The 27,704-nt window shown below is 47.1% G+C and overlaps 1 protein-coding gene across 1 annotated transcript in view; it reads right to left on the bottom strand.

Moving 5' to 3' along the window:
- The window catches only part of CABLES1 (Cdk5 and Abl enzyme substrate 1), a gene marked incomplete at its 5' end in the record, with an annotated part of 103,234 nt that overhangs the window by 48,417 nt on the left and 27,113 nt on the right, over nucleotides 1-27,704 (bottom strand). The window contains 2 exons of the mRNA XM_012725780.1: nucleotides 3,689-3,781; nucleotides 10,147-10,218. Of these exons, the coding sequence (XP_012581234.1) occupies nucleotides 3,689-3,781; nucleotides 10,147-10,218 (165 nt within the window). The remainder of the gene's footprint in view (nucleotides 1-3,688; nucleotides 3,782-10,146; nucleotides 10,219-27,704) is intronic.

Here is a 27,704-nt window from a genome sequence, read left to right as displayed (position 1 = left end):
GGGAAACGCTCAGCAGGACCAGGAAGAACTCAGCGGCCTGTCAGGTTCTAGGGACAGACCCTGGTCGCTGGGTCTGTACTGTGTCCAGCAGTTATTCCTGGTTCCAGCTGCCTGAAGGGTGCAGCAGGGCTTTGAAACACTCCTGCCTGGCTGTCTGCACTTCCTCTATCCACCAGCCCCCTGAGGTCTCTAGGGCCAGTCTCACAGAAATCACTGATTTCAGACTGAAGTGGGAGCTGGTACTTAAAGTGGGCTGCGTCCCCATGGTACCGCACCTGCTCTGGGAGGTGTGCACTCCCGCTTCCATGTCTGTGGGGCTCCGCCTGACGTCAAGCATGAAGTGAATAAACATAAGGCCTGCCAAGTTCCCAAGGTTAAGTTCTGAGCAGTGAGCCTGGTATTACTGATTAGAAGGCAAACTGGGTTGGCACTTTTTTTTTTCCCGTCAAATAATTATCTTCTATTATAGTATTGGTTCTCAGTTTTAATATTTCCCTTCTTTTTATCTATAATTGTGTTCAACATTCAGAGTCAGGTCAGGGACTGAGGTTCCGGACAGTGCTCCCCTCTATTTTGTCAGTTGCACTCCACCAACGACAATAGTGATTTTGTCACTGCTGAGACTGGAGAACCAAGTCCTTCTCCATGCCAGTGCCTGGTGCTCAGGGTCGGGGTGCTTGAAGACAGAAGCCCTAACTCCAAGGTCTTCTGCTCCAGAACAGCAGGCGGGCCTGGGCTCAGCCTGCAGTCTGAGAAGTCTGTGTGAGAGGGAGGGCAGGAGACCTGAGCCAGGGTGTGAGTGCAGAGAAACTGGGGCTGGGGGAGAGGGGGGTTGGGTGTAGGAATGGAGAGGAGGGCTCCACTGGGACCCTCTGTACGGGCTGCTCTTCCCCAGGTTTTTCACCTCAGGCCATTCTGTTTTCAGTCCTGACCATAAAGCATGTTAATGGATACCTCCAGCCTTCTCCCTGAGCCTCATTTCTTCCTAACACAGAAAGGCAAACCTGAGTGGAATGACTCAAATTTTTGCTCCCTACTCCTGAGGAGGGGAGACAGACTCTCCAGTCCTCTCTCCTGAAGGCATGATCCTTCTTCCCACCACGCTGGCCCTACCACCCTCTAACAGGAAACCACACTCCTGCTGCCCAGCAGGGGGCGGGGACGATTCTCTTTCCTTTCTCAAAGGCCTGTTCACATCCTCCCATTCATTAGCTCTTGGCCTCCATTTCCTTCTGTCACCTCAGAAATCATCGTTTTTTTCCTTCCTGGCAGCTTCCCAGCTTCTTTCATCTAAGAACAATCCATCCTCGATAATAAAGCAGGGCGGGGAAGGAAAGCACCCTCAGCCCTTTCATCTTTTTCTGGCCCAGGAAAAGTAGTTGTCACCTGGACAGATAAAACCGGCATGTAGCCTGTGTTCCCACAACAAACTTGTTGAGGCTTTCCTGCCCTAAGTCCCAGTTCTCATATCTCCAGGTAAGTGAAGAGTTCCTTGTGGTTCCCTCTAAAAATTGCCCTGCAAGGGCCCTCCCAGGTGGCGCAGCGGGTTAAAGCACTGCACTGAGAAACTAAAGCCACTTCCGCATGAGTTCGATACCCGCCTGCCCCGGAGGTGACCACATGGCGTGGCAGACCTCTCCTGACCCACCCGCTGCTCCCCTCAGCAGTGTACTTCGTCGATCTGCCTGTTCTGCTCCCCACTCTGTCTCTGGTGAATCCTCTCACCCTCTGCATCTCTGGCCTGTACCCCAGTTCTATATGAATAAATAAATCTTGAAAAAAAAAATTGCCCTGCAAAACTATCAGCATTGCATGCCATCTAGACTGTCTGCATTGTTCCTGGTCAAGGGCATGATGGGGAAGGAAGTTTGGTCACATATGCTGGCGATCCCACTCAACCAAATCCTTCATTAGCTACATCCTCTCACTAGAGGCTGGTTGTCTGGCTTTGTCAAGAGCTGCGGGAGATGAGACATCTCATTTATTTGGCTTTGTCACTTTTACTTAGAGACTTTCTGCGTTTATTTTATGGCTCAAGAGATTACAAAAAGAAATACGATGTAATTTAATGAATAATTATACTAAAAATGACATAAGTAAGATCTGAGTTTAGCAAGTACGGATATCTCAGAAGAAAAGAAAAACGTGGCAGGAACATGAATGAGGCATGATAATCGTGACAGGAAGAGGAAGGGTGAGAGAGGAATTCAGTGTCCTGACTGGACAACTGTAGGCTTCTATGCTGCACAAAGGAACAGACACTGGCTAGATAAAAATTGTCTGATGAGAGCTCAGCTTTGCCTTTTATGCAGGGAAGGTTTGAAAATCGGTATAAACTCTCACAAAAGAACATCTTTAAAACGGCAATCGGGTCTCCCTGGTGGCACAAGGGATTAAATCTTAGCACAATAAGCTATCAGCAGCCACTGAAGCACAACTTCAATCCCTACCAGGGAGCTGACCCACGTGGTGCAGCAGACCTCTCCTGTCTTACCCACTCTCCCCTCAGCAGTATATTTCAGTCAATCCACCTGTTCTGCTCCCCACTCTGTCTCAGTGAATCTTCTCACCCCCATACCTCTGGCCTATACCCCTGTTCTTGGAAGCATAAATAAAATAAATCTTAAAAAAAAACAAACAACAAAAAAAAAACCTGTAATTGTTAGTGCTATGTAGACTGTACAACAAATTTTAGATTAAGTTACAGCAAGGCTGGGTTTTTGTCATTCCATGAGGCTAACTAGAGATGTTTCTGGCAATATTTATCATGCATGAGCTAAGGTAGTATGTGTGGGCCGATAGAATCTTCTGTAAATGAAAAGGAGTTACGCCCCCAAACTTTTTGGCAAGCCCACCATTCTGGGCCAGTGTCTCTGACTCTCCCACATTCAAGGAAATAACTGTCCATGCCCCAGATCAGTAGGGAGGAGCTGCCAGAGGAATGCAGAGCACTGGGGCCTTGCAACTCTGTCTCCAGTGCAGTTGACCACTGCCAGGAATGGACTGGGCCATTCAGTCCATAGCAAGGTGGCTATCCATGTGTCGCCAGGAGAGTTTTAAGATCATGGTCATAGAATTTTCAACCACATTAATTTTCATTTAACAGTGCTTTCCAAAAGAGCCAGAGCAGGTCTGGAGAAACATGTGCTCCACATGTCAGCAGCCCAGCAATCTGAATCAGCGCCCAGGAAGAATCTGTTGGCAAAGTCGCCTTTCTACTCTCCTAAAGGGAGTCATCAAAGCTAGCGCCAAAACTAAGTTCAGGCGCAGATCTGGAGGGATGTTTACTGACCAGAGCATGCAGCCCTGGAGGAAGAAGAAAACAACACCCCACACAGCCAAAAAAAAAGGGGGAGGGGGAGCCCCCAAACTGTTTGTTGTTCAAGTTTTCTATAAAAATATGTTTAGATACAATTAAAATTCAGTTTATGGTTATTCTACTAATCTCATTGAGCCTGTGGTCACTCTGAGTGAGTGTTACTATCTGCAGACGTCACTGGACGCTTGTGGTGGCTGGGGGGTGGAAATGGTCTGTTTGGGAAGGTTACATGAGATCCCGTTCATCTCAACAGCAGTCATGACTTTGCTGAGATCTGGCTCTTCAGTCAGCCTCCTCCTCTGCTTCCTAGCAGGCCCACCCCCTCCCACAACAGGGAAGCTGGAGGGGTGGTTTCTGTGAGTATGTTACCTTCCATTCCTGGTATCATGTTGCCTCATGTTCTTGATAAAATGAATCTTCTTAAAGTTCTTTGGTCTGGGCGAACCTGAGAGAGTTCGACATCTGAAAAATAAAATCATTCCAGAAACACCGTCAGATGCCGGTTGGACAGCTGAGAATAAAATCATTCCAGAAACACCGTCAGATGCCGGTTGGACAGCTGAGACATCTCCACACAAAGACAGGAAGGAAAGAGCAGAGGCACGGTTGAGTCACCCTAAGGATAATGAGGACGACACGGCTACACGGCTGGAAGCAAGGAAGCTTTAAAAAAAAAGCCAATGACAGACAACTTCCTTGATAATACTGATAATAATTATATGGGTTGCTGAAAAGCCAGCTAATGAAAATTATTGTCTTCAGTTACAATAACATTATCTACACAGTTTCCAAAGACCTCATTCTTTATTGTCACCTTAAAAAGAATCCCCCTGTATGAACACTGGTAATGGGAACACAAAACTGTAAATTTAAAGACTGGGGGTGGGTGGTCAGGTAGAGACACTGGAAAATTCAGTTTAAAAAGAGTCTCGGATCATTTTCTTCCATAGCAGGAGTGTGCCCTGATCTACCTGGATGGCTGCCCTGTGGCTGGAAGGTACAGCTTCACTGTGAATGAAAATCAGACACCTGGCTACAGGCTACAGACTGTTTTTTTTCTTTTTTCATTTTAAGGTCAATCATAAATAAATATTTGTTGTGCAAAATGACTTAGATTCAGATGCTTTTTTACCCTGGATTTTATGACCTTTGCTTGTACTACAGGGCTGACAGAACAGAACACAGGTTGAAAAGATCTTATTTTATGTGAATCTATTTTTTGTGTATATCTTTTTCTCATAGTTACCTGGCAAACTCCAAATTATAGAATGGCAACAGAAAAAAAAAAAAAAACACCAGAGAGTTAAAAAATTTTTGTTTTTCCTTGAGAAAGGCAGTTGTGACTTTTCTGTTTGGGATTTTGCTACCAACAGGATTTTTCACTTAAACCTCCCTGACCCTGGGCCACCTGCACAGTTCCAATCCTGAGGTGTGGGTCCCTGAGACCTTGTTCCTCAGGGGCTGAGTTCCAGGGAAGTGGAGCCCCCTTTCCAAAGCCACACTGAGGTCTGCACTGAGCCATCACTACCTTAAGCCAGTTCTGACCTTTGAGGTTCCGCGTAAGAGAGATGACCCAACAAGGAGGTACAATTGTGTGCACGGGTGTGGAGGCACCGTGGGGTGCAGGCTGGCAGAATGGGTGTCATCAGAGACCTGGACAGCTCGTCCAATCTTTACTCCCCTGCGAGAGCGCAGTTCAAGGGACAGTGACTGACGGCCCCAGGCCAGACCTCGAGGGCCAGACCTCCAAGTGCCCTGACCTACCCTTCTTGCAAGGACCCGTCTTCCTAGGAGCCCTTTCTCAGAAAGTACTGAAAATTATTTTTCTCCGTAAGAGACTGCAACTTAAATGGTAATTTAACTTAAAAAAAAAAATCACACTGCAGGGAAGGAGGGCAGGCTGAAGTTGAGACATCGCATCAGTTATGTCCTAGGGTTTAATCAGGAAAGGGGGGTGTTCCCCAGGCCTTGGGCAGAGAGGAGGGAGAGCCCCCTCTGGTCATGTCTGTTGCATCTGGGCTGGCTCCACAGCCCATGCCCCATGCTTCAGCAGAAGCCATCGTGTTCCCAGGGGGCACAAACTCACCACTGGCCTGGACACATCACTGTTAATATTGCAATTTCACCCCAGCGTGATTGTCAGAATTAAATGCGATGATGTGTACTCCAGTGACACACCCCAACACAGATGTACACTCTGACCTGTACATAGACAAATATTCACAAACGAATGTCAAGTGTTGTGATTATTAAGAAACTATCAGCTATGAAGGCTGGTTACCATTTGCCCCCCTTCTTCCTAACATGGTAGCCCTTAGGAAGGATCCTTAACTCTTGCTTTAAATAGACTTTTAAAAACTAGCAGAACGTTGCCAGAGGATATTCCAGACAGGGTTAGAACAGTTCCTCTGACAAGCTTCTAAAGCCAGAGTTAGCCAGCATGAGCCTGGAGGGCATAGTGCCCACTCTGCCTTCTTGGGGCAGCCTTCTAGAAGCAGCCCCAGGGCCTCCAACTGCCTTAGAGCCACAGGTAACCCAGGATCCTATCTCTCACACTAAGAAGGTTCTAGAAACAGCAGAGAGAATCTCAAAGTGTAAAGGTGTGTTCCCACTGGTTTCTGGACAAGACCAAGTATTCTCGAGTGTTCTCACACCTTTAACCTGCTTCCCCTAAAGGGCAGACCTTCCTGGCACAGCTGTGGGGGGCACAGTGGGCCAAGAGCTGGACTGGGAGTGGGTTCGGGCACTTCACAGACCTGCTGCCTCCCCAAAGCGGCAACGAGCAGCAGGCCCAAACCCTGTCGCATGGAGGGGTGATGGCCTGAGGCGGCACCTTCTCCCTGTCATTGTTCTCCAGATCTGAATACGAAATTCCTAACTTTCCTCTGAAACTGAAATGTCAGAGCTGACCCCTGAGGTCTGGCCTGGGGCCGTCAGTCACTGTCCCTTGAGCTGTGCCCTCAAGGGGAGTAAAGACTGGACTGCTGTGCAGGTCTCTCTGATGCCTCCCATTCTGCCAGCCTGCACCCCACTGTGCCCCCACACCGGTGCACCCTTTTGCCCTATGGCAAAATGGCCACAGGGGCGGTGAGTAACAACAGTGTTGGGGTGGGGTGGGGGGTGACAGCAACAGTTCCAACACCTAGACAGGCTAGGATGATGGGCAGGCAGCAATGGCTGCCATACATGCTGCAGATGAACTGAGATTTTTCTGAAAATTTTTAGTAGATGTCCTGACTCATTTCTAGGGTACTTGTTTCCACCCAGCCAGTGGAAAACCTCTCAGTCCATCCCTCTGGTTTTTTTTTTTTTTTTAAAGATTTATTTATTTATTCGTACAGAACTGGGGTACAGGCCAGAGTTGCGGAGGGTGAGAGGATTCACCAGAGACAGAGTGGGGAGCAGAACAGGCAGATGGACGAAGTACACTGCTGAGGGGAGCAGCGGGCGGGTCAGGAGAGGTCTGCCGCGCCATGTAGTCGCCTCCGGGGCAGGCGGGGATTGAACTCATGCGGAAGTGGCTTCAGTTTCTCAGTGCTGTGCTTTAACCCGCTGCGCCACCAGGGAAGGCCCACCATCCCTCTGGTTTTAAATGCTCATTTCTTGGTGCTCTGGTGGAGATGAGACTCTGACGTACAGCTCGACAGAGGATCTTTAACCTCAGCACCCAACTCTTCACGGCAGAGCTGGTGATCTAGGCCTTCCTTCCACGAGCTGTTTGTTGTCACGTTATGTTTTGAAGCATTCAGCTAAGCCACTGGGGAATCGCAGCAGCACTTGAAGAGAACTGTGGCGTTAGCAACAATTGCCAAGGAAACTGGAAGACTGAACACTCAGGTTGTGGCAGGTTAAGCAAAGAACGAATTAATTTCAAAGCTGCCTGCATTCACGTGTAAACATTCATTTAAAAACACAGATTTTAAGTGATGCAAAATTAAGTTAGGATGGAATTAAATTAAAAACTAATTTAATGAAAGATTAGCTGTTTCTTGTTAGCACTGATTACAGGATACACTTAATTATGCAAAAGGTTTTTAATAGATGCCTTGGAACCATCTGTTCAATGTGCGGGGTTTAAAGCAAGTTGGGCTAATAGCCTTCCACCCCCTCACTTCCCAGAAACACTTCAGTGTCATTATTGGTACATTTATTGCACAGAATTGGGGAACTGAAAAGGGCCACAGGGATTAGCTGCCTCTCCCATTTTGTAGATGAGAAAACTGAGGCCCCCGAGAAATTAGAGCATTTCCAAGGCTCCCCAACCAGTTAGTAGAAGGAGATCAAGAACGCAAGTCCCCTGACTCGTAACCTAAGATCCCTGCCGAAATGCTGAGCTTATTGAATTTCTCAGGAAAGAGTAAGCTCCAAAGTAAATAACAGCACTATTTTGAAATTTTTAAAACATCCATTTGGGAAAATAAAAACATCTTAAACTGCGCAAACTCCTTTGCATTCTGACTTTTTCAAATTGACACAGATTTGTTGGACATTCAGCACCATATTCTGTGAGAGTTGGATAAACTTCTGGTTGAGGTACCCTTAATTTTTTTGAGTCCTTCTCACCCTCCCCCCATGTAAGGCTCCTAATTAAAATATCATTTAATGTGCACAAAATTATATATACATATTCACATCTTTTTTCCTTTTGTGCATTTTTTTCATCTCGGCAGTAGTCCCCATGGATGTCCCACCACCACTTCACCCCTGTGCCATCACCACTGTCCCGTGTGCTCTCCTGATTGTGCTCTGACAAGACGGAGGGGTGGAGGGTTGAGCCTGGGGGGTTTATGAGAGGAGGAGACTGACAGAGAGGAACACAGCACCCTGCCCTCCTCAGAGACACCCCCTGCTCCTGAAATACCTATGGAAAAAATTAGTATTTTTAGCCTGTAACTTTTTTTACCTGGTTTCTGACTCAGTCACTATAATGCTCAAAGGCGCATGGCTTCTGCAGCCTGTGGGGACCCCAGTGGCTTTGTAGTTCTATTCATTGTTATTTGGGGTAGGGGTGACCTTACCTGCTCAAATGCCAAAGCCACTCGGTGCCTGGTTCTTTTCCACTCTCAGATTACTTTGGCCCGCAGCCAGTTCCCTAATTTGACTTAAAGTTTTTGGTAAGACTCCTTCCAGGAAACAGCCCTTTGCTAACATTTAATAGTGGCTGATAGAAGACTTGCCCCCGAAACCACACCAGTCATGCAGCCATAAGCCCCGCCTCTGAAGATGGGCCCAGAGGCTCCACACATTTTCAAAAAGATATCAGAAGTAGAAATCTGACTGTCGGGCCCTCCCTGGTGGTACAACAGGTTAAAATCCAGCACTCTGAAGTTATTAGTAGCCACTGCAGCACGAGTTCAATTGCCAGCCAGGGAGGTGACCCACAAGGCGCGGCAGACCTCTCCTGACTCTCTCTCTTCAGCAGTGTATTTCAGTCAATCTGCCTGTTCTGCTCCTCACTCATCTCTGGTGATTCCTCTCACCCCCCTCACCTCTGGTCTATACCCCAGTTCTTGTATGCATAAATAAATCTTTTTAGAAAAAAGAAAAAGAAATCTGACTGTCCAGACCTGCCTTTCTCTTTGGCATTTCTTTAGTCAAGGTCACAAGAAACTTTCCACCAGACCCCGGGCCTATCTGTGTGCCAGTCTTCAACCAGGTGGCCTGTGGACAAGGCCTGTAACCTGGGTATTGAAGCTCCAGGTAGGGCAGGAGCCTTTCCACAGCAGTATCTGCCCAGGCTCAGAGAGAGGAGCCTGGGGCCTGGAAGTCCTGGCTAGGGGCCGAGGCACAAGGAGAGGAGATGTAGCTCCGGGGGAGCTGGTCTGGCCAGTGGGATTCCTCCCGTGGTCTCTGCCTCTGCCACCCGCTGCACATTCCCTGTGAAGTCACACTGTGAACCTTGCCTCATCTCTTGCCAGAGAGGCACCCCCAGGCTGGCCAGCCTGGCTGGGGTGGACTAAAGGAGGGCCAGATGAAGCAGTGCAGGTTTAGAGAGAAAACTGCTGGTCACAGCTCACAAATTACTGTGACCCCCAAAAAGATGACTCCCAAGTACTTTTATTTATTTGTGCATACAGAACTGGGGTACAGGCCAGAGGTGCAGGGGGCAAGACGATTCACCAGAGACAGAGTGGGAAGCAGAACAGGCAGATCAATGAAGTACACTGCTGAGGGGAGCAGCGGGGAGACAGGAAAGGTCTGCCAAGCCATGTGGGTCACCTCCGGGGTGGGGATTGAACCAGCACGGAAGCAGCTGCCGCTAACTTGCAGTGCTGTGCTTTAACCCACTGTGCCACCAGGGAGGGCCCTGAAGTACTTCTCTAATCCTGAGGGCAAAAGAAAGGATGCCCAAAGGGAGCACTCGTAGAAGTCCTCAACAAGCTTCCCCAGTTATTAGCTGTGGAGGGATGTGGGGCACCTCCTACCATGTCCAAGACTGACTAGTACATGAGCACCCTGAAAAAAGGACATTGAGGGGCTCCCTTTCTATCAAAGCACAGGTGGCAAAATGACATGGAAACCACAAGGGGAAATGCTCAATTTCTTATGCAAACTGGGCTATTCCAAAACTTATAGGGGGCTTTATAGCTTTCTAGTTCGAATGGCCCTCAGGTTTGGGTTTCCAAACTACAAGTCTGGGGATCATGTGGTCATTTTAAAAATGGAATTCTGGTAGACAGTAATTTAAAAAAAAAAAAAAAATCATGGCCCTCCCTGGTGGTGCAATGGGTTAAAGTGCAACACTGCGAAGCTAGTCACCAGCAGCAGCTTCAGCACAAGTTTGTGCAGGCTGTTAGCATGAACAAAAACCAGCGCTGAAAACTCACCTCCGTAGAGGGGCATTCTCCTCAATATCTTCTAGGGTCTCCAAGGATGATCTCTGTGAGATGAAGCGGCGTCTACAGAAAGGAGAAAAATATCTAGATGTTAAAACTACATTGTAGGGCCCTCCCTGGTGGTGCAGCGGGTTAAAGCACAGCAGTAAGAAACTAAAGCCACTTCCGCATGAGTTCAATCCCTGCCCCAGAAGTGATCCACATGGCGCGGCAGACCTCTCCTGACCCGCCCGCTGCTCCCCTCAGCAGTGTACTTAGTCAGTTGGCCTGTTCTGCTCCCCACCCTGTCTCTCATGAATCCTCTCACTGCCCCTGCACCTCTGGCCTATACCTCAGTTCTGTATGTACAAATATATATATCTTTTAAAAAAAAAAAAAACCTACATTGTAAAGTGATCAGGCATTTTTGCACATCTACAACTGTTCTAAAAAATAAAAAGCCCATTAAAACAAATGAATAAACCATGTCACTAAGACCTGCCGTGTCCTAGCCAGCAGCTGGAGTGCCTGGCTTATCTTGCCTTACTGACTCCTTGAGTTTCTGTTTGGTTACAGGGCAGATTTGTGGTGATCAGGGAAGTGACTGGTTTTTATTTTTTTATTGCTGCAACTTCCCACAGATGAAAAAAAGACAAGAGGCCTCTTGTCATGTACAGTACAACTTGGGCACTTTGTGCTTTGCGTCTGCGGCATTCAATGGTACTGTGCAGTATTCAAATATCATTAGAGAAATGAGGCTGGTGAGCTGATAAATATTAAATTTTAAAACCATTAAGTAAAATCTCAACATCATTAGGATGCAATAAGAAAGTTACAGTCTCTGGGTGATGATGCTGTCAAAAGAAACCAGAAACAAGAAAGAACGATTCCTCTGGGAGAATTTTCTGGACACCAGTGAGAGAAGTGTCAGGACATGATTAAGCAAACCATTAACTCTTTCAGGTTGCTACAGCAAACCACCTGCTAAAACTTCCTCAATCTAGTTTCTTCTGCCAACCAAAATAAGAACAGGTCCTTGGGTTAACCGAGGATATCTGGCTCAGGGGCCAGGTGGTGAAAACTTTATAAGATCCACTTGAACAAGAACCATCATTTCTTAGTAAATGATTTGGCGGGGGTGGAGGGGGGAGTAGAGAGAAAAAAAATCGGATTAGGTTTTTCCTTTGGGTGAAGAAAAAAGAACAAAAAAACAAAGGTGGTTTATTTGGTATTACATCTGACAAACTTTAAGCTAAAAATATGCAATTATGGGAGGGGAGGGGCAGACAGCACAGTGGGTTTTGGTGGGGACTGAGGGTGCTTTGGTGATGCAAGAACTGTGGTGACCCCACGTGAGGGGAGACATCCTGTATTGTCAAAAAATGAAAAGGATATAAAACAATGGTACTTCATTGAAAAAAAAATACATCTTAAAGATCAATTTGAAAAATGCAATTATAGTCTTCTTCCAAAGAATAAAAAGTGAGACAAATGTTTTGCTATCTGTACTTTTCCTACCAGCTACGGAGTCCTCTTGCTTTGTATTTTACTTTTAACATTCAATTTTTTTTTTGGATTATGTTTTATATTTTAATAAGACAATCAGAAAGATCACTTTGGCAAACTCTTCAAAGGTTTGTCAACTTACTAAGCACCTCTCTTAATCTGATGATATTCAAGTCCTTTCTAAAAATACCACACACCTTCCTTTTCTCTCCAATTGAAAACTGTTCTGATTCTCTCAGGTCCTCAGAGTCCTCCAACATCCCCTTCAGCATCTCCATGACAGACTAGACCTTTCCAAGATCTGCAGTCTCCCTTTGCATCTCACTTACACTGAGCTTCCATTTCCATAACTGCCAGACTCCCAGTCTCCCTGAGGTGATAGTTGTAGGGGGGGAGACCAGTGTTACCAAAGAGCAGTGCAAAGGGCCTGAGGTGGTGGGTGCAGGGTACGTAAGAGTCAGGCTTTTGTGCTGTTGGCCGCTGCAGCCTTGAATGCAGGAGGCCCTTGGGAGCATGGGCGTGGGGTGCCACGCCTGATTACAGGCAGCTGGTGTATGATGTGGGCGTGCATAAGTGGGCACGCCTGAGGCTGGGGAGTGTCAGAGCACCATGGGCAATGGAGAAGCAACGGAACAGCTCCATGAGGAAGAGGCCATGAGGAAGAGGCCATGAGGGGAGAGCCCAAAGATGAGAAAGTAAAGATTCACGGGGGGCCAGGAGGCCTGCCAGCCTCCCGGCCTTGCCAGCCCGTGGCCTTGCCCAGAGCAATTGCTGAAGAAAGATCATTAAAGCCTGAAAAAGCCACGAAAGGCTCCGAGATGCTTCTTTACCCGTCTCCCGACAGAGATCCTGCCCTATGCTTGCGGGCACTATCTTTACAGGAGGGTAATCCACAAGTTAATAGGGTTTCCCTGTGCATGCCTGTCAGCCAGGGGGTGCTGCTCACCAGGACCCCTGTGACCGTGCCCTGCAGCTGTGAGTTTGGAGTTGGGTCATGGGTTGAAATGTGGCCCCTCCAAGTTTTAGGTCAGACACCCAATTACCACACTCCCACCAGTGACAGTGCTCTGGCTCCCCATGTTCCCCTTCCCAAGGAAAATGCAATCCCACCCACGTATGCGTGTGTGCTGGGTCAGATGTACTTGATTTCAATTTTGGGATCTGGAAGTTTGGTGGTGGTGTGTGTGTGGGGGGGTCTTAGAACACTCCTAATACATGAGCCTCAATTTCTCACCTATGAAATGTGAAAACAAGAGCAACTAAGAAAAGGAGAGATGTATGAAGTCCTTGGCACAGGTAGTTAATGGCCAGTAGCTACCGGGCTCTGATGACCCTCCAGTTTTCTCGACTAACCACACCCTTGCTCAACTGACCAGGGCCAGGCTGACGGGCCTGGTGATATAGAGCTCCCCCTATTAAAGGGGGAGCTACAGCATTATCTACCCCGCTTAATCATGGCTGGAGCTGAGCCCCAGGTGAATCTGTATTACATGAAGGGCAGGTGGGTTCCAGAAAAGGAGAAAAGAAGAGCACTGGCCCCTGTATCCTGACCTGCACCCTGGTACTGATGGGAAGGAGACACGGGGAGAGACATGTAGAGACCTACGGGTGAGAGGTGGAGGGAGGCCGACAACGGCAGTGTTATCTTAAAACAGCATCTCCTTTGGTCCCAGCTTTTTGGGACCTGCTTCAGAATCCCTTTCCTATGGTTTCCTACCAGAAGGTTCCTTAGACATGTGGCAAGCTTTGATGCCTTGGTGAGGTTGCTTTGGGCCAACCCTATCTGGCTGGACATTTACCCAAAAGGAGATGGGTAATTGGGGGTGTTTATCGGAACACTTATTTTCTTTATTCTCTTTGTTCTGCATGCACAAACATTAAAGTCCCTTCACACTTACAGTATGCTTTGCCTTTGTGCACATGTTGGCTGGATGTCTTCAAAGTATGCAAACTTAGGGGCCCAGGCTACCCCTTGCTTGCATGCTAACACTGGCTCTGGTTCCTCCTCTAATTTTAGTTGGTAACAGGGTCACCCCCAAATGTCTTAGGCATGAGCCCACCCAAGACAGGTGCTCCACCCATGCTACACCCCTTCTGGGTGTAACTGACTCAACGTCACATTTACTGATGCACTAGCCACTCATAAAATTAGCGCCTCTCCTCTCCACATGATCTCACTGAATGCCAGTGTCTCCACCACAGTCAAAAAGCTAGTTATTAGGGCCCTCCCTGGTGGCGCAGGGGGTTGGGACGCAGCACTGCAAGCTGGCCGCAGCTGCTTCAGTGCAGGTTTGATCCCCTGCTCTGGAGGTGACCCACATGGCGTGGCAGACCTCTCCCAGCCCGCCCGCTGCTCCCCTCAGCAGTGTACTTCATCAATCTGCCTGTTTTGCTCCCCACTTTGTCTCTGGTGAAGCCTCTTACTGCCCCTGCGCCTCTGGCTTGTCCCCCAGTTCTGTATGAATAAATAAATCTTTTTTTTTTAAAGGTAGTAATTAAAGTAAGAATTACTTTGTTTACTTTTGCATAATGTTCTTAATTTTAAATCAAAAGTGAAATAGTAGTTTAAGTATGTGTACTGCATTGTGATCAGAAATAACTTGGCAGGCCAAAATGTATGCATTTTATTTTGTAAAACAATTTATTTATTTATACGTACAAGAGCTGGGGTTCTGGCCATCGATATGGGAGGGGGCAATGGGACTCACCAGAGACAGAGTGGGGAGCAAAACAGGCAGATCTACTGAAATACACTGCTGAGGGGAGAAGCAGGCAAGGCAGGAGAGGTCTGCTGCACCATGTGGAGCAGCTCCCTGGCAGGGATCGAACTCATGCTGCAGTGGCTGCAGATAGCTTCACAGTGCTGTGCTTTACCCTGTTGCACCACCAAGGAGGGCCCAACATAAGCATTTTAGATCCTGGAAAGCTCAGCAAATTCTGTAGAACAACCGTATAATGTTGAATGTTTTGCTTAATCTGCAACCAGACTTAAGCAACTGCTGCTCCGGGGACGCCCCTCCTTCAACGACCCTAACACAGGTCCACCAGGAGGCTTGATGGGCAGCTCTTTGGGCAAAAAGCCAGACGAGGCCCCACCAGGGATCTGGGTTCAGCCTCCTGGAACTGCAAGCCTGGCCTGTTGGGAATCAGCACAAGCATGAGGCAGGCTTAACTCCTGGAAGGGGAGTCCAAGGACTCACCCAAGAATTCCACTAACAACCCCTCAAGCTTCCCCAGTGTTTGGGGCTGCCTCCGCTCCTCAGGAGCAGCATGGTCCCAGCTAGAAGGGCCAAGCGAACCCCATGGTGAACACACCAGGGCCCTTCCTGGCAGGGGTCCTGCCGGCTTCTGTGCAACTCAAACCGGGGTGCACACCCCAGGTGAATGGGCCGCTCAGAGCAGCACACAAGCTGACAGTTCCCTCAGAAAGCTGCATCTAGCTATTTCCAAGCTGGAAAAACAGATGCACTTTTTGGGAAAATTAGCACAACAGAGTAACAGAATATAGCAGAATGTATCTTTCTATCTTTCTTTAAAAACAAAAAACTAGGGCCTCCCTGGTGGCACAAGGGGTTAAGCACAGCACTATGGAAGCTATCTGTAGCCACTGCAGCAGGTTCAATTTCTGGAGGTGAGGTGGCCCACATGGCACAGCAGACCTCTGGTCTTACCCACTGCTCCTCTCAGCAGTGTATTTCCGTGAACCTGCCTGTTCTGCTCCCCACTCTGCCTGTGGTGAGTCCTCTTACCACTCCCCCACCTCTGGCCTATACACCAGTTCTTGTATATATAAATAAATAAATCTTAAAAAAAAAAAAAAACAGATCCAGATTCTCTCTCTCTCACACACACACACACAAACACACACAAAGAGCAGGCCTCTAGGGTCTGAATTCCTTAAGGTGAAAAATGTAAACTCCAGTGCCCACCTGTTCCTTTAAATTTCACTGACTGCACTTCCCTCTTCATGAACAGAACCAAGCACCGTCGTCTTTTAGATACAGAACCACTCATTCACAAAGACACTGTCATAAGGTGCCGTGAACCGAAGAGGTGATGCCTGCCCTTCCTACACAAACACCTAAAATACATACTCCTATTTGTTCATGTCCTGTGAACTGGTGTTGCTAACCCAGGGATGCCTGTCTGCCTCCAAAGGCAGGTGACACCTCTCTCTGCATTCTGGCCTACAAATGAAAGGAAAAACTAAGGCAGGTGGCCAACCGTCTTCGCCAGCCACAGGAACTCAGCGAGTCTGCCTGGTAAACTATGTCCATTGTAACCACCAGACTCATCTTCACAGTTACCCGGTGCGGTCTTTGCTGACAAAGAAAACTTAGTCTCAGACTGGTTATCTTATGAACCACGGTGACCTGCAGTTAAGAACCCAACAGAGCTCAAAGCAGAAGTATTATGTGCTGGTCCTGCAATCTCAGGGTTCCTACTCTTGTCTGCGGGCCCTTCCATGCCAGCCATGAACACTTTTGAGGCTGCTGTGGTTCACATCCAATCCTTGTACCTACGTCTCTCTAAAGCATCCAGGCTCATGTTAGAGCATTATCCTTTCACTGCTGCACTCTGGGCGTGCTAATCTCTGACCAGACAGCTGTATGATCTACCCATGTGGGCCCACATGAACTGCTATTACTGGAGTGCAGGGCACATCACTGTGTGTTCCTGGGACCCGGGGCTGCTCACCGTGGTGGTTATAACTAATCCACCTACACAGGAAGCCGAAGAAAAGGTCACTGGGTGGAGAGAGAGAACACCACATTGACAAGCATGTACTGGGGTGACAGGGACCAGACAGGGCAGGACCCAGAACTTCCCAAGTGTGTTTTAGGCACAAAAGTGACACCAGCAGGAGCAGTGACCAACCAGCCACACTAACTAACCAGTTCACGTCCTGTGAACTGAAGCAGTGACCAACAGCAGGCCAGCCGCCCAGCCATCCTGACTCTAACTGACCCTCAAATAAAGCTGCCTCCTTTTATCCTTGAATGGGCTCTGGTCAAGTTCAAGCAAAAAGGAAAGGGGATATGAAGACTGGAGAAAACTCACAGATTTTCGAGAGTAAATTCCTACCAGCATGTAAGGTCTGCACGGCACATGTGTGCAGAGTCACATGAGCCGAGGACGAGTTCTGGGTTTTTTTCTGGGCACAAAATAAAACAATGAGAGCAAAAAGGGACATATCATGTGGCCACTTATTACTACACTTACAAAAAAGGAATTTTCTTGAGGCTCCAGACAGGTCACCTGGGGACAGCTACCTCTCACAGGTGTGAAGGGAGGGGGCATTGTGGCTACCTCAATTATACAGGCTATGGCCCACTGAGGTCATGGCTACTTCAGGCTCGTCCAGACAGATATTATGACCAAAGAAACATATGACCCACACAGAAAAACAACACTAATAGAGACACATGGCCTCCTCACACTTGTAATTTGTTCTGTTACTTGAGCCCTTCTCCCACTGACCATCTCGCTTCCACAAAGCACCACACTAGACAGAGAGCTGCTTGAGGGTGAGGGTGGATCAATGGTTTCCTCAGTGGGGGACCCCTAGGGGTGCAGCAAGCTTAGCAGACAGTAGGCATCCATCAAGGCTGCCAGCATAAGATAATGAGTTCCCTCATGAGGCAGGGGAGCATCCACAGGATTTTCCAGAAAATACCTGCTCTTCCACTCGATGCCTGTCCACACACAGGACTAGCGGGCGCTCTCTACTCCACACACACGTGCCCAGTCCGGTTAACAGAAGTCCAGAAATCATGCTCAGAAAGCCCCCCAGTGTCCCCACAACAAGAAGAAGTAGAGAGAGGTAGACGATTTTCCCTCAGTGAGCAGGGTAGGTGGGGACACGAGACGGTCATTCAGCACAGCTCAGCTGTCCCAGGTGAGGGTCCGCATCTGTTTAGAATGGGCTGCTTCTGTTTGGGTTTATTAAACGTGCTTTTCCAGGTGAAACTTCTCCTGTTTTTATTACTATGAAAGCTACACATCTCTGGTACATATACACAATGGAATATTACTCAGCAACCAAAAAAAAGAAACACATGTCTTTTGCAGCAACTTGGATGGAGCTGGAAAAGATTATGCTTAGTGAGATAAGCCAGAAAGAGAAAGAAAAATACCGGATGGTTTCGCTCATAGCAAGAGTATAATGGACCAGGCGAGAAAATAATAAGAATAATGAACAGCCACATACCAGAGACATTTTGTGGGGGTGGAGTGAGGAATAGGATCAAAAACGGGGGGTGGGGGGGAGGAAGTGCACAGGACTATGGTGATGGCACATGGGTGACTCAGTAATGGGAAACCCACAGGAATTACAATTGAGATGGAAAAAAAATGTACAAAATGATGTAAAAATAAACTGCTATTAAAAAAATAAGTTACACATGTCGCTGTCAAACAATTCCAATCAGGAAATGTGTAAAGTAGAAAGTGTGTGTCCTTTCAGAAGCTCCACATCTATTAGTGAACAAAAGCATATATATGAGAATGGGATCTAGACAACAGCTGAGAAAGAATCTGGGGCCCTCTCCCACCCTGGGAAGTGGTCTCTGGGGCTGAGTACCCTGTTCTCACAGTGTCTGGCTACAGGTAAGCAACGACAGGCTAAACTCTGCTGTAGCAATGCCACTTACGAGATGGGACACCAAGGACCCTGAGTAGCACTAAGGGCTGCAACCTCATGTCCGAGGTCTGGTCCTGATGCCCGTAGGCCCATCAGCATGGGAGCGATGGCCCGAGACCCTTCTGCGGGCTGGAGGACTGTCAGGGTCAAATGGTCCTGGGGTCAGTTCAGAACATAAACCACTAACACAGGCGAAGCTGGTGCCGAGGGCTTAGGGCAAGCTGTCGGAGATGGACCGCTAGAAGCTCCCGCCTTCATTTTATGGCTTAAGAGTTTTTGGCTTAGAGCTGACAAGCTTCCAACAGGCCCCAATCAAAACTCATCAAGAAAAGCCCTGGAGGTCATGTACCTAGGAAGTAGAGCTGGCCTTTTTGGCCATCTGAAAATCCCTTTGTGAGATGCCCTAAGATCCTGTTCTGCTACTGCATAGCAGACGTATTATTTTTTTCTGGAAATAGTGTTCCGCTCTTGCAAAAAAGCAGTCCAACGAGTAGGATACTAATCTGTAACTTTTTTTTTTTAAAGATTTGTTTATTTATTCATATAGAACTGGGGTACAGGCCAGAGATGCGGAGGGTGAGAGGATTCACCAGAGACAGAGTGGGGAACAGAACAGGCAGATCGATGAAGTACACTGCTGAGGGGAGCAGTGGGCGGGCCAGGAGAGGTCTGCCACGCCATGTGGTCACCTCCAGGGCAGGCGGGGATCGAACTCATGTGGAAGTGGCTTTACTATATACTGATTTACTATAAAGCCTTTAACTTAAAGGAACCCTAAAAAAGAATTAACTCCACAAATCTAAGATGATGCGTTCATTTATTTACCTTTTGTGAAATGCTGGCATTTAATCACCACTGATGGGCCCTTTAAAAGCACAATGCACCTTTAACTGCAGTTATTTTAACCCTCTAACTGCTTTAATTTGCGGAGGCCACAGCACCATTAGCTTGCTTCCCAGGTTCAACCATTGATTGTGATAATATTGTTCACGATTTACCCAGATGCAGATGCAAACTTGGCAGAAGCTGGATCAGTGTGCTCAGTGAAAAAGTAAAATGTTTTGTACTACTACACATGTTCACAGGTGAAGAAAGAAAAGTCAACTGTCACCTCTTAATACAAGCTACAGTCTTAAAACAAAAGGGCCTTGGCTTTGGCCTGAGGCAGAACTCACAAAATTTGTGCAACAGTTGTGGTTTCCCTAAATCTCTAACTTTGCCCAGTAGCAAAGATGCTAATGAAATGAGGCACGTTCTTCACTTCTGACCTGGCAATGGCTGTTTGTTATTTGTTAAACCCTGGAAGAGAGACAGGGAGACATCACAGAGGCAGAATGGCTAAGTCATGTCACCAAACTGGGGGGACCCACAGAGCCTCGGGTCCAGACCATTAGCCCCTGTGATGCCACCAAGGAAAAGACACACAGCTGGCTTGCTGGTGTAAGAAAAACCTCTCCCTTCACAGTTCATGTACCGAGAGCCAGAGACAGAACCAGGATAGGATGGAAGCGATTCAGCTCCCCATGGGGCCAGGACACCTTCCTGTATAAAGGAACACAGGAATGTCTTTAAGGAAAGGAGGAATGCTTAGCTCCAGAAACAGGCAAATGCTGGAAAGCTGATTCTGACTCTGGCTACATTTTAAAGTTTCCAACAATTAAAGTAGATGAAAATCAAATTAAAATCAATGCACTACGAGTTGCCAATCTGCTGTTCAAATAAGAACTGTTCCTTCATTTTTATATATGGGTCAAGAAAGCAGCTCTAAGTGTTTACAGAGAATACAAAGATACTTGGCTTGTTGAGTTTACTTTCAAGGTTCTTGTCCAACCAGCCAAATCCTGTAAAACCAAAGGTGTGAGGTCATCTGGGTGTTTAGGACAGTCCAGAGACAGGCTATTAGTGGGAATGAATAACTGGCTAGGGAATTCACTCTGCAGGCTGCCCCCACCCATCTGGCCAAGGCCACCCCACTTATCTTACTACGCACCCTTTCCAGCATGCCATTTCCAACCTGAGGCTCCCTGATGATTCCTAGTAGGAACAAATTCAACTCCTGTGACAGGAGACCAGACAGGAAGCTCAGGCGACAGCAGCAGACACAGCACCCCTGGCCATCCTGAAGGCAGCTACCCAGCCTCCTGGATTCCTTGGGGTTTCAGGAAATTAGGGGGTGGCCCAGGGCCATCATCTGAGCAACTGTGCCAAGTTCTAATTCTTTCATTCCAAAGGGAAAGGCCTTGACTGAGCCTAAGAGCAAGTTGAACACATGTAGAGAGAGCCAGAGCTAAAAGTGGTCCTATGCTTGGGAAAAAAAAATCAGAACCCATAAAGGTTTGGGGTTTGTGCAGCTGATGATAAAATGGCACATTATATCCTTGCTATCGAACATGCTGGATCCCCACTGGGGTGGGGGGTAGGAGGAGGCGTGCGACAGTGAGAGCAATGGGAAGGGGACACTAGCAATGGAAAACTATTCTCTTGTGATTCTGGAGAGAAAAGGGATTTGTTGATCAAATATAAGCAGCCCAAAGGGGTTGGGGCCAGCCCATGTATGTTCTGGCAGACATCACATTCAAGGAATGCCATCCAGGTGCTCTCTGTGAGAGTCTTCCCTGACCGACATGGGAAGGGTGGCTGGGAATCCTGTTCCTGGCTCCCACGGTTTAAGGTGCACCCCCATGTGGAAGTGGGGAGGAGGCAGAGAACAGGTGTGAGCTCAAGGAAGAGCTTAACTGGGGTAAAGGGAGCTCATCTCCTAGAAAAGAAGCAACCAGGCTAGCAGGGAAAACTCAAGGAATGAGCCCATGACCAGGCTTTTTTACACCCTCTGATGCCAGTGTGGATGCCCAGGGCTGGGGGCATGAACATGGCAAACACTAGCTAGGATTACAACCACCTGGGTCCAGAGCACACAGGTGTGCCTAGAGCAGAGGGAACACCGGTTGGGACCACAGCAGGGGATGGCTCTGAGGCAAGGCCACCAGAGAGAATGCCAGAAAGAGGCCTGCTAGAAAGTGGACATATTCATGGCGTGCTGGAGCCTGGGCTCAGTTGCTTCCTGAGCCCCCCAAGAACCCCCCACCAGCCAGCACCTCCAGTCCCACTGCCTGGCCCATGCCTGGCTCCCTGCCTGCCAGCCTCCCTGCCTGGAGTGTCTGTGAGCCTGGTTCCCTGAGAGAGCATCAAAGGTCTATACAATCTGTCAAGAGCTCCAGGACTCTCCTTTCTGTCTGCCTGAATTGACAGCAAACCTGCCCTGTGGCTGCTTCCTCTAGGACATCTTACCAGAGCAGAACCGGATGTACAACAGGTGTTCTCCGTGAAAGGGATACCCTGAGACAGGCTGTGTGAGGCACTGAGGAATTCCCTGAAGCAAAGTCAAGGCAGGGCCCAAGAGGGGCCAGGCAGGAGGCCCCCATCAGGCAGTAGGGGTGAGGGCTCTAGGAGGAGCTTGGAGACCACAAAGGTCAAATGAGCCCACACAGATGGCTGCACCACAGTGCAACGGAACAAATGGACTCACAGCATACGTGTGTGAATGTGCGCATGTGTGTGCTCACGCAGTATTTCAATAATCTCAGGGCCTATGTGGGGGACAGAGGGTGCAGAGGCAGCAGGTTGGAGCTGCTTCCTTCGAAAAGGGTGTTTACAACCTATTCTTGAGACTTGGGAAGGCCACAAGCGCCAAGCAGTATCGGATGGACCCCTGGCTCCCACTCCTCTCCAGCTGCATCCTGGGCCCTCTCTGTACTCAGGAGGGGTTTCTGGCTCCAGTACCAGGCTGAACATGGGAGCCCTTAGCTCCTTTTCCAATCACTAGGCCTTACTGGTGCTTTGCAAGAATGTTTACATGCTAGAAATCTTTTAAGTCAGACAGACATCTATTTTCCATTAGAAGGCAAAATGAGGGTCCCTCTGTGCCTGGTACTCGGGGGTGTGCAGCATGAGACTGCAGAGAAAATTGAGCTCTGTCTGGAAGTGAACTCCTCTCCCTGCCCCAAGTGCTGAAGAGCTGAGATGTCAACAGGAGCTAATTTAATTGGGTCCAGCAGGGAGTCATGCAGGGCTGGTAACTTGCAAGTCGGTATTTACCAGGACATTTAAGAAGCCACCTTCCAGTATAATCGCTCCCCTGAGCTTCCCCCTTGGTTTCCAGCTTGACCTTTCTCTGTTCCAAAGGGCCTTTGGTATAAATGGATTGTGACAGCTCAGAAATAGCATTCCATAATTTATAGCAAACTCAGGATTGACAGATTTTCATCAGTCTTTATTTTTTAGTTTTTCATGTTAATCATGGCCCATGCTGGACAACAGTTTATGGAAACAAACACTGCTGATTCCTTGTCTATCCTTTAAGCAACTGCATTTTATTTCCTACCAAGGAGCCCAGTTTGTTTCATTCCTTTCTGGAAGCCTTTACCAAAAAATAAAATAAAATAAAATAAAATAAAAGCCTTGTTTATCTTCATCACCTTATTGAAAGCTATGTGGAGATTGGGAATAGCTGAACTGCTCACCTCAGAGGGGTTTATGGGCTGAAGGGGGTCTCAAGAGTGACCAAATCTAAGTTCAAAAGAAACCTCAGGCCTGCTTTACCTGCCTTCTACCCACCCAAATCCAACCTTCCTCCTAAGGTACAGATGGTGCATACATTTTGCAAAGCCGTCCCTGGCATGTTCTGAATTCCTACAATGTCTGGTATCTTTACCAAATGTGGAAATAGCCCTATGTAGCTAATACAGTCTGATTTTATTCTTATTTTACAAGTACCTTCAAGACAGGTAACTGTGTCTCCCTTCTCTGAAACACCTTCAAAGCCTCGCACACTGCCTCCTACAACATATCCTTAAGCACAGCATGAACAGGCTGAGGTGACATCTGGCTCATGAGGGACAAGAGCGGAACCTGACAGCCCCAGGGGTTCAGGTTGACGTGGTCTTCCAAGAGCCTGAGCCAGCAGAAGTCAGAACAGCCTCAGAACCCAAGTCTGAAACCAAAGCCACACCACAGAGATCCTCTACATCATTACATGAGCATTTAGTTTCCAACTAAAGTTTACGCCAAACTCCCAAATATAAAATGGATCAGAGTTCTTATAAGTTTGGTGTATAACATTTGTAACTCAATCACTGTTAAAGCAGAAAAGCCACTGTGATGTACACACAAATCTGAGACTGGCATTATGGACGACCTCGCTAGTCAAAGGTCAATCTCAGCATCTACTTACTTTCTTTGGCTTGGACTGTACAGCAGGGAAAGCTTAGAGGTAACCCCAACTGACAGAGATAAGTTGGTGCCTATGGTAACCACTTTTAAACATTGCAGGTCCTGATTTAATTAAGTAGATGTGGCCGGTAAAGCTTAGTTGTTCAAAATCAATTTACTACGGCAGCATGAATTCATTACACAGAGTTTATGTTTAGATGGTCACCAGAGTGATAGGGTTTGCTCTAGAACATGTGAGTCTGTATTTATTGCAGTTTTTAAAACAACACATACTTAGAAAATGTATAATATACATTTAGTATATATGTACCTATAAATCATACTTCAAAATATTAGACCAGCAGTGACCTGTCTAGATAAAAATCCAGGAGAAATGAAAGCGTACATTCATACAAAGACTCGAATGTGAATGTTCAGAGTAGCATTACTGACAATAGCCAAGATGTCCATCAACCTAAGTGTCCATCAACCAGTGACTAGATAAAATGAAGTTATCAGTCAGACAAAAGGAGCGAAGTCTGACACATGCCGCACCACACATGAACCCTGGAAACGCCAAATGAAAGTGCTGGCCACGTAAGACCATATGGTTTAAGACTCCAATTCTATGAACCATCCAGAAAGGAGAAATTCATAGAAACAGAGGGTAGATAGTGGTTCCCTCGGTCTGGGTGGCGAGTTGGGGGGCCTAGGAAGTGACTAGTGATGGCCACTGTGTTTCTCTTTAGGGTGATGAAAATGTTCTAAAATTAGTTTGAAAATTGAACAACTTTGGGGACTATACTAAATACCACTGATTAGTACACTTTACATGGGTGGTATATGACTCCTATTAAAGTGCTTAAAATATTTACATGTCATATGCAAAGTCTATTAATGCAGAAACACATACATATATAAAACTGGAAAAACATCTAGTGAAAATGAGTCAATTGGTTTTTGTTTTTGGAACCCCTAAAGCTTGTGCTGAGCTCCCTGGGGCTCCAGATACATAATTTGAAAACTATGGATCTTGTTCGACTTCCTTTGACTAGAAATATGAAAACTGAGAGCTTGAAGGACTTGCCCAGCAGGAGCCAGGTGGGGGAGCAAGAGTTGGGTCCAGACTATCTCACAGCAGAGTCTGTCATTTTCCTTTCTAAGGTGGGCTGAACTCACTCTTGCAGTGACTTCAGGAAAGAATCCAACAAAGCAAGGCAGGTTTATCACTTTCCCCTGGGGCTTCATTCTTTCCAGCATCTCCCTGAGGCCAATATTCACTCCGTTCATCACCCAACATGTGCTGACAGCCCTCTTCCCCTGCTCCCCTTCACCCCATCAGGCCAAAAGGAAACCCAGTGCCCACATCAAAGTGCTGGGAGCTCTGAGACTTCACTTCCATAGCTCCCCACTTCCCTAGCCTGTGATGTAAGACACACTTGCAAATTACTGCCTTTTTATTAAAGGGTGATACTGATGTCTAGGGAGAACCCATGAGCAAAAAGAGACAATACACCCATCCCGGTGCTTCTGTCAGCATCTGGGGAGTTTAATTTTTTAGCAGCTCATTCGGAGCCCTTTGAAAATATATTATTAGCGCATCTGCCTCGCCGTATACATAATTAGCAAGCACAGTTCTAATTACCAGGCTATTCAGGAAAGGTTTCCAAAGTGAATTTGCAGCAGCCTAGAACCACATGAATAATCTCCTAGATGTGATGTAGATTTAACAGCTGATCAGTCTTTGACAAACAGAGGTCTCAGAGGTCTCAAAGCTCCTTTATGCCAAGGCTTTGGTGTGATACCATATGGTTATTGTGGAAAATTCTTAATATTCTTAATAATCCAAATGGTGAGGAAATACAGTTTCAACCAATGTTTTCAGAAAGGCATCTATTTTCACCAAATAAATGTAAACAAGAACCATTTTCACTTCTTAAGTATGTCTGATAGTATCACCTTTTAGGGCAAGATCCTTACACTGGGGTCCCAGGACCTCCTAGGGATTCGATGCATCACCTAAATCAGATGCCGAACATATGTGCACATGTGTCCATTCTTCCCTCTTTTTCAAAGAGAAAATAGAATTCCTAGAAAGATTAGACTCCCCAGTAATACTGCAAAGGATGTGTTAGTAGGGTGGCAGGTATGACGGTGGCAGGTATGCCAGATCCAATTCTTTCATGGGCTGTCACTGCTATTGTACCTATACACAAATAGTCACCATCCTAGATGTTGGGTATACAAAGAATTTTAAAAAAGAAAGAAAGACTTTGCTTGTGACTCAGTATAGAAATGGCAAACAGCTCTAAACTCTACAATGTTGGTCAAGTATTCACACAGCCAGAGCTTGCAGCACAAGTCAAGCTCTGAACTGTCCCCTGTTGGGCAGGATGCAAGGCTGATGTGATCTTGGGAACCAGAGTTCCAGAGAGGGGCTATATGGTGGGAGGGTGCCCAGTGACGACATGGGCAGTCTTTGCTCTGCTTCTCAGGGCCGAGTGTGGGCAGTTAGGGTTTCAGTGGGGGCAAAGATCTTGGATAGAGCTGGGAGATGGCAATCAACACAACACCAATGTGGAGTGGCGGGTACTCTCTGAAAACTGGGCAGATTCCTAAAGACAGCAAGGAGGACACAACAGTCTACCAAAAGGAACAGAGTGGCAAACCAGAAGGAATTTGTAAGCCTTTACAAAGAGGAATGCATGTCGTGGGGAGGCCCACACACAGGCACTGACCCTCATCTGCCCCCTCCACCGCTCATGCATTCCATCATCCCTCCTTTACTTATCAAGTACCCAGAACAAGGCACTAGAGAAAGATGAATAGAACATAGTCCTGCCTCTGAGAATCTGCTGGGGAGATACATAAGAGAGAATTATAAAAACAGCGTGCACAGACGGGTGACCATTGTACATAAGACCAGCCCAGGTCCTTGAAGAGGTAAATGAGGGAAGGTACCCTGGCTGTATCACTGGGACAGTTCTGGAGCTCACTAATCCAGAAGAGACCTTGTGTAGGACAACTGCACAAATCACGTGTTAACAAAGCGCACAAGCCCCTAGGAACTCACCACCACCCACTCATCTCTAAACTCTCACTTTCTTGAAAGCAACACGGATGGGAAAGGTGGTCTCAACCTTTTTCTCTATAACTAGAAATAGCCATTCCAATGGATCCTTGCTCCTAGCTCGGGAGGGAGATTTTGTTCCTAGACTTTGACATATGTCCTTTGAAACTCAAGCTTGTCAAGCGCAGGGCTCCCCCTGTGCTGGACTGTGCCCGTTAAATTGGTTGTATGATTTAATGCCTCGTAATAGTCACAAGCCCATAAAAACCCCACAATCTGGCTTCTGCTTTTAAGACCAATAAAAAACATAAGGGCATAATCATGACCCAAGGGCCACCAACATGTTCCCCAAGAAGTCTTGGGTGGGTATCCTGTAATCCAGAAACACGAGCATACAGCTAGAAAGCTCCCCAGGGGCCAGATGGGGAAGCTCAGAAGGGAACTCAGGTTCCTTCAAACAATATATGAAGACCACTAGGGAGGACAGCCGAGCTGGTCAAAAAGTGGTCAGAGTTGGGTACACATTTATATTTCATCTTATACATCTATGCGTGTGTGTGTGTGTATATTTTTTAAATTTCTTTATTTGTACATATTTACATCAGGTGTAGTCCCCAGAGAAATCCCACCACCAGTTCACCTGCACACCATCACCTCAGTCCCTTGTGCTCTTCCCCAACCCCCCAGATGTCTCTGATTTATAGTTGTTTGATTATTTTTGTTTAGTATTGTCAGATTGATTTTTTAAATTTTTTCCCCCTGATCACTTACTTGGTTCACTTATTTTCCTCCTATAAATAAAACCTTCACTATTTTTCATTTTCTGATTTATTTCATTGAGCATAGTCCCGTCTAGGTCCATCCATGTTGCTATGAATGGCATTAGATAATCTTTTTTTTTTTTTTTTCCTGAATAGTGCTCCATTTTGTATATATACCACATCTTCTTGATCCAGTCATCTATTTTTGGGCATTTGGGTGGTTTCCAAGTCTTATAAGTAGTGCTGCTATAAACATAGGGGGGTAGGTGTCCCTTTGAGTTAATGTTTTTGGGTCCTTTGGGTAGATCCCTAGGAGTGGAATCACCCACCCTATCTTGTAGATGGGGAAGCCGAGAGTTTAACAGGGATGTAACTGGCCAAG

This window comes from Condylura cristata, unplaced genomic scaffold (assembly GCF_000260355.1).
Source record: "Condylura cristata isolate star-nosed mole 26May11 unplaced genomic scaffold, ConCri1.0 scaffold00016, whole genome shotgun sequence".
Lineage (NCBI taxonomy): Eukaryota > Metazoa > Chordata > Mammalia > Eulipotyphla > Talpidae > Condylura > Condylura cristata.
Note: the sequence above shows the minus strand (reverse complement) of the source record. Positions and strands in the feature narration are given on the sequence as shown.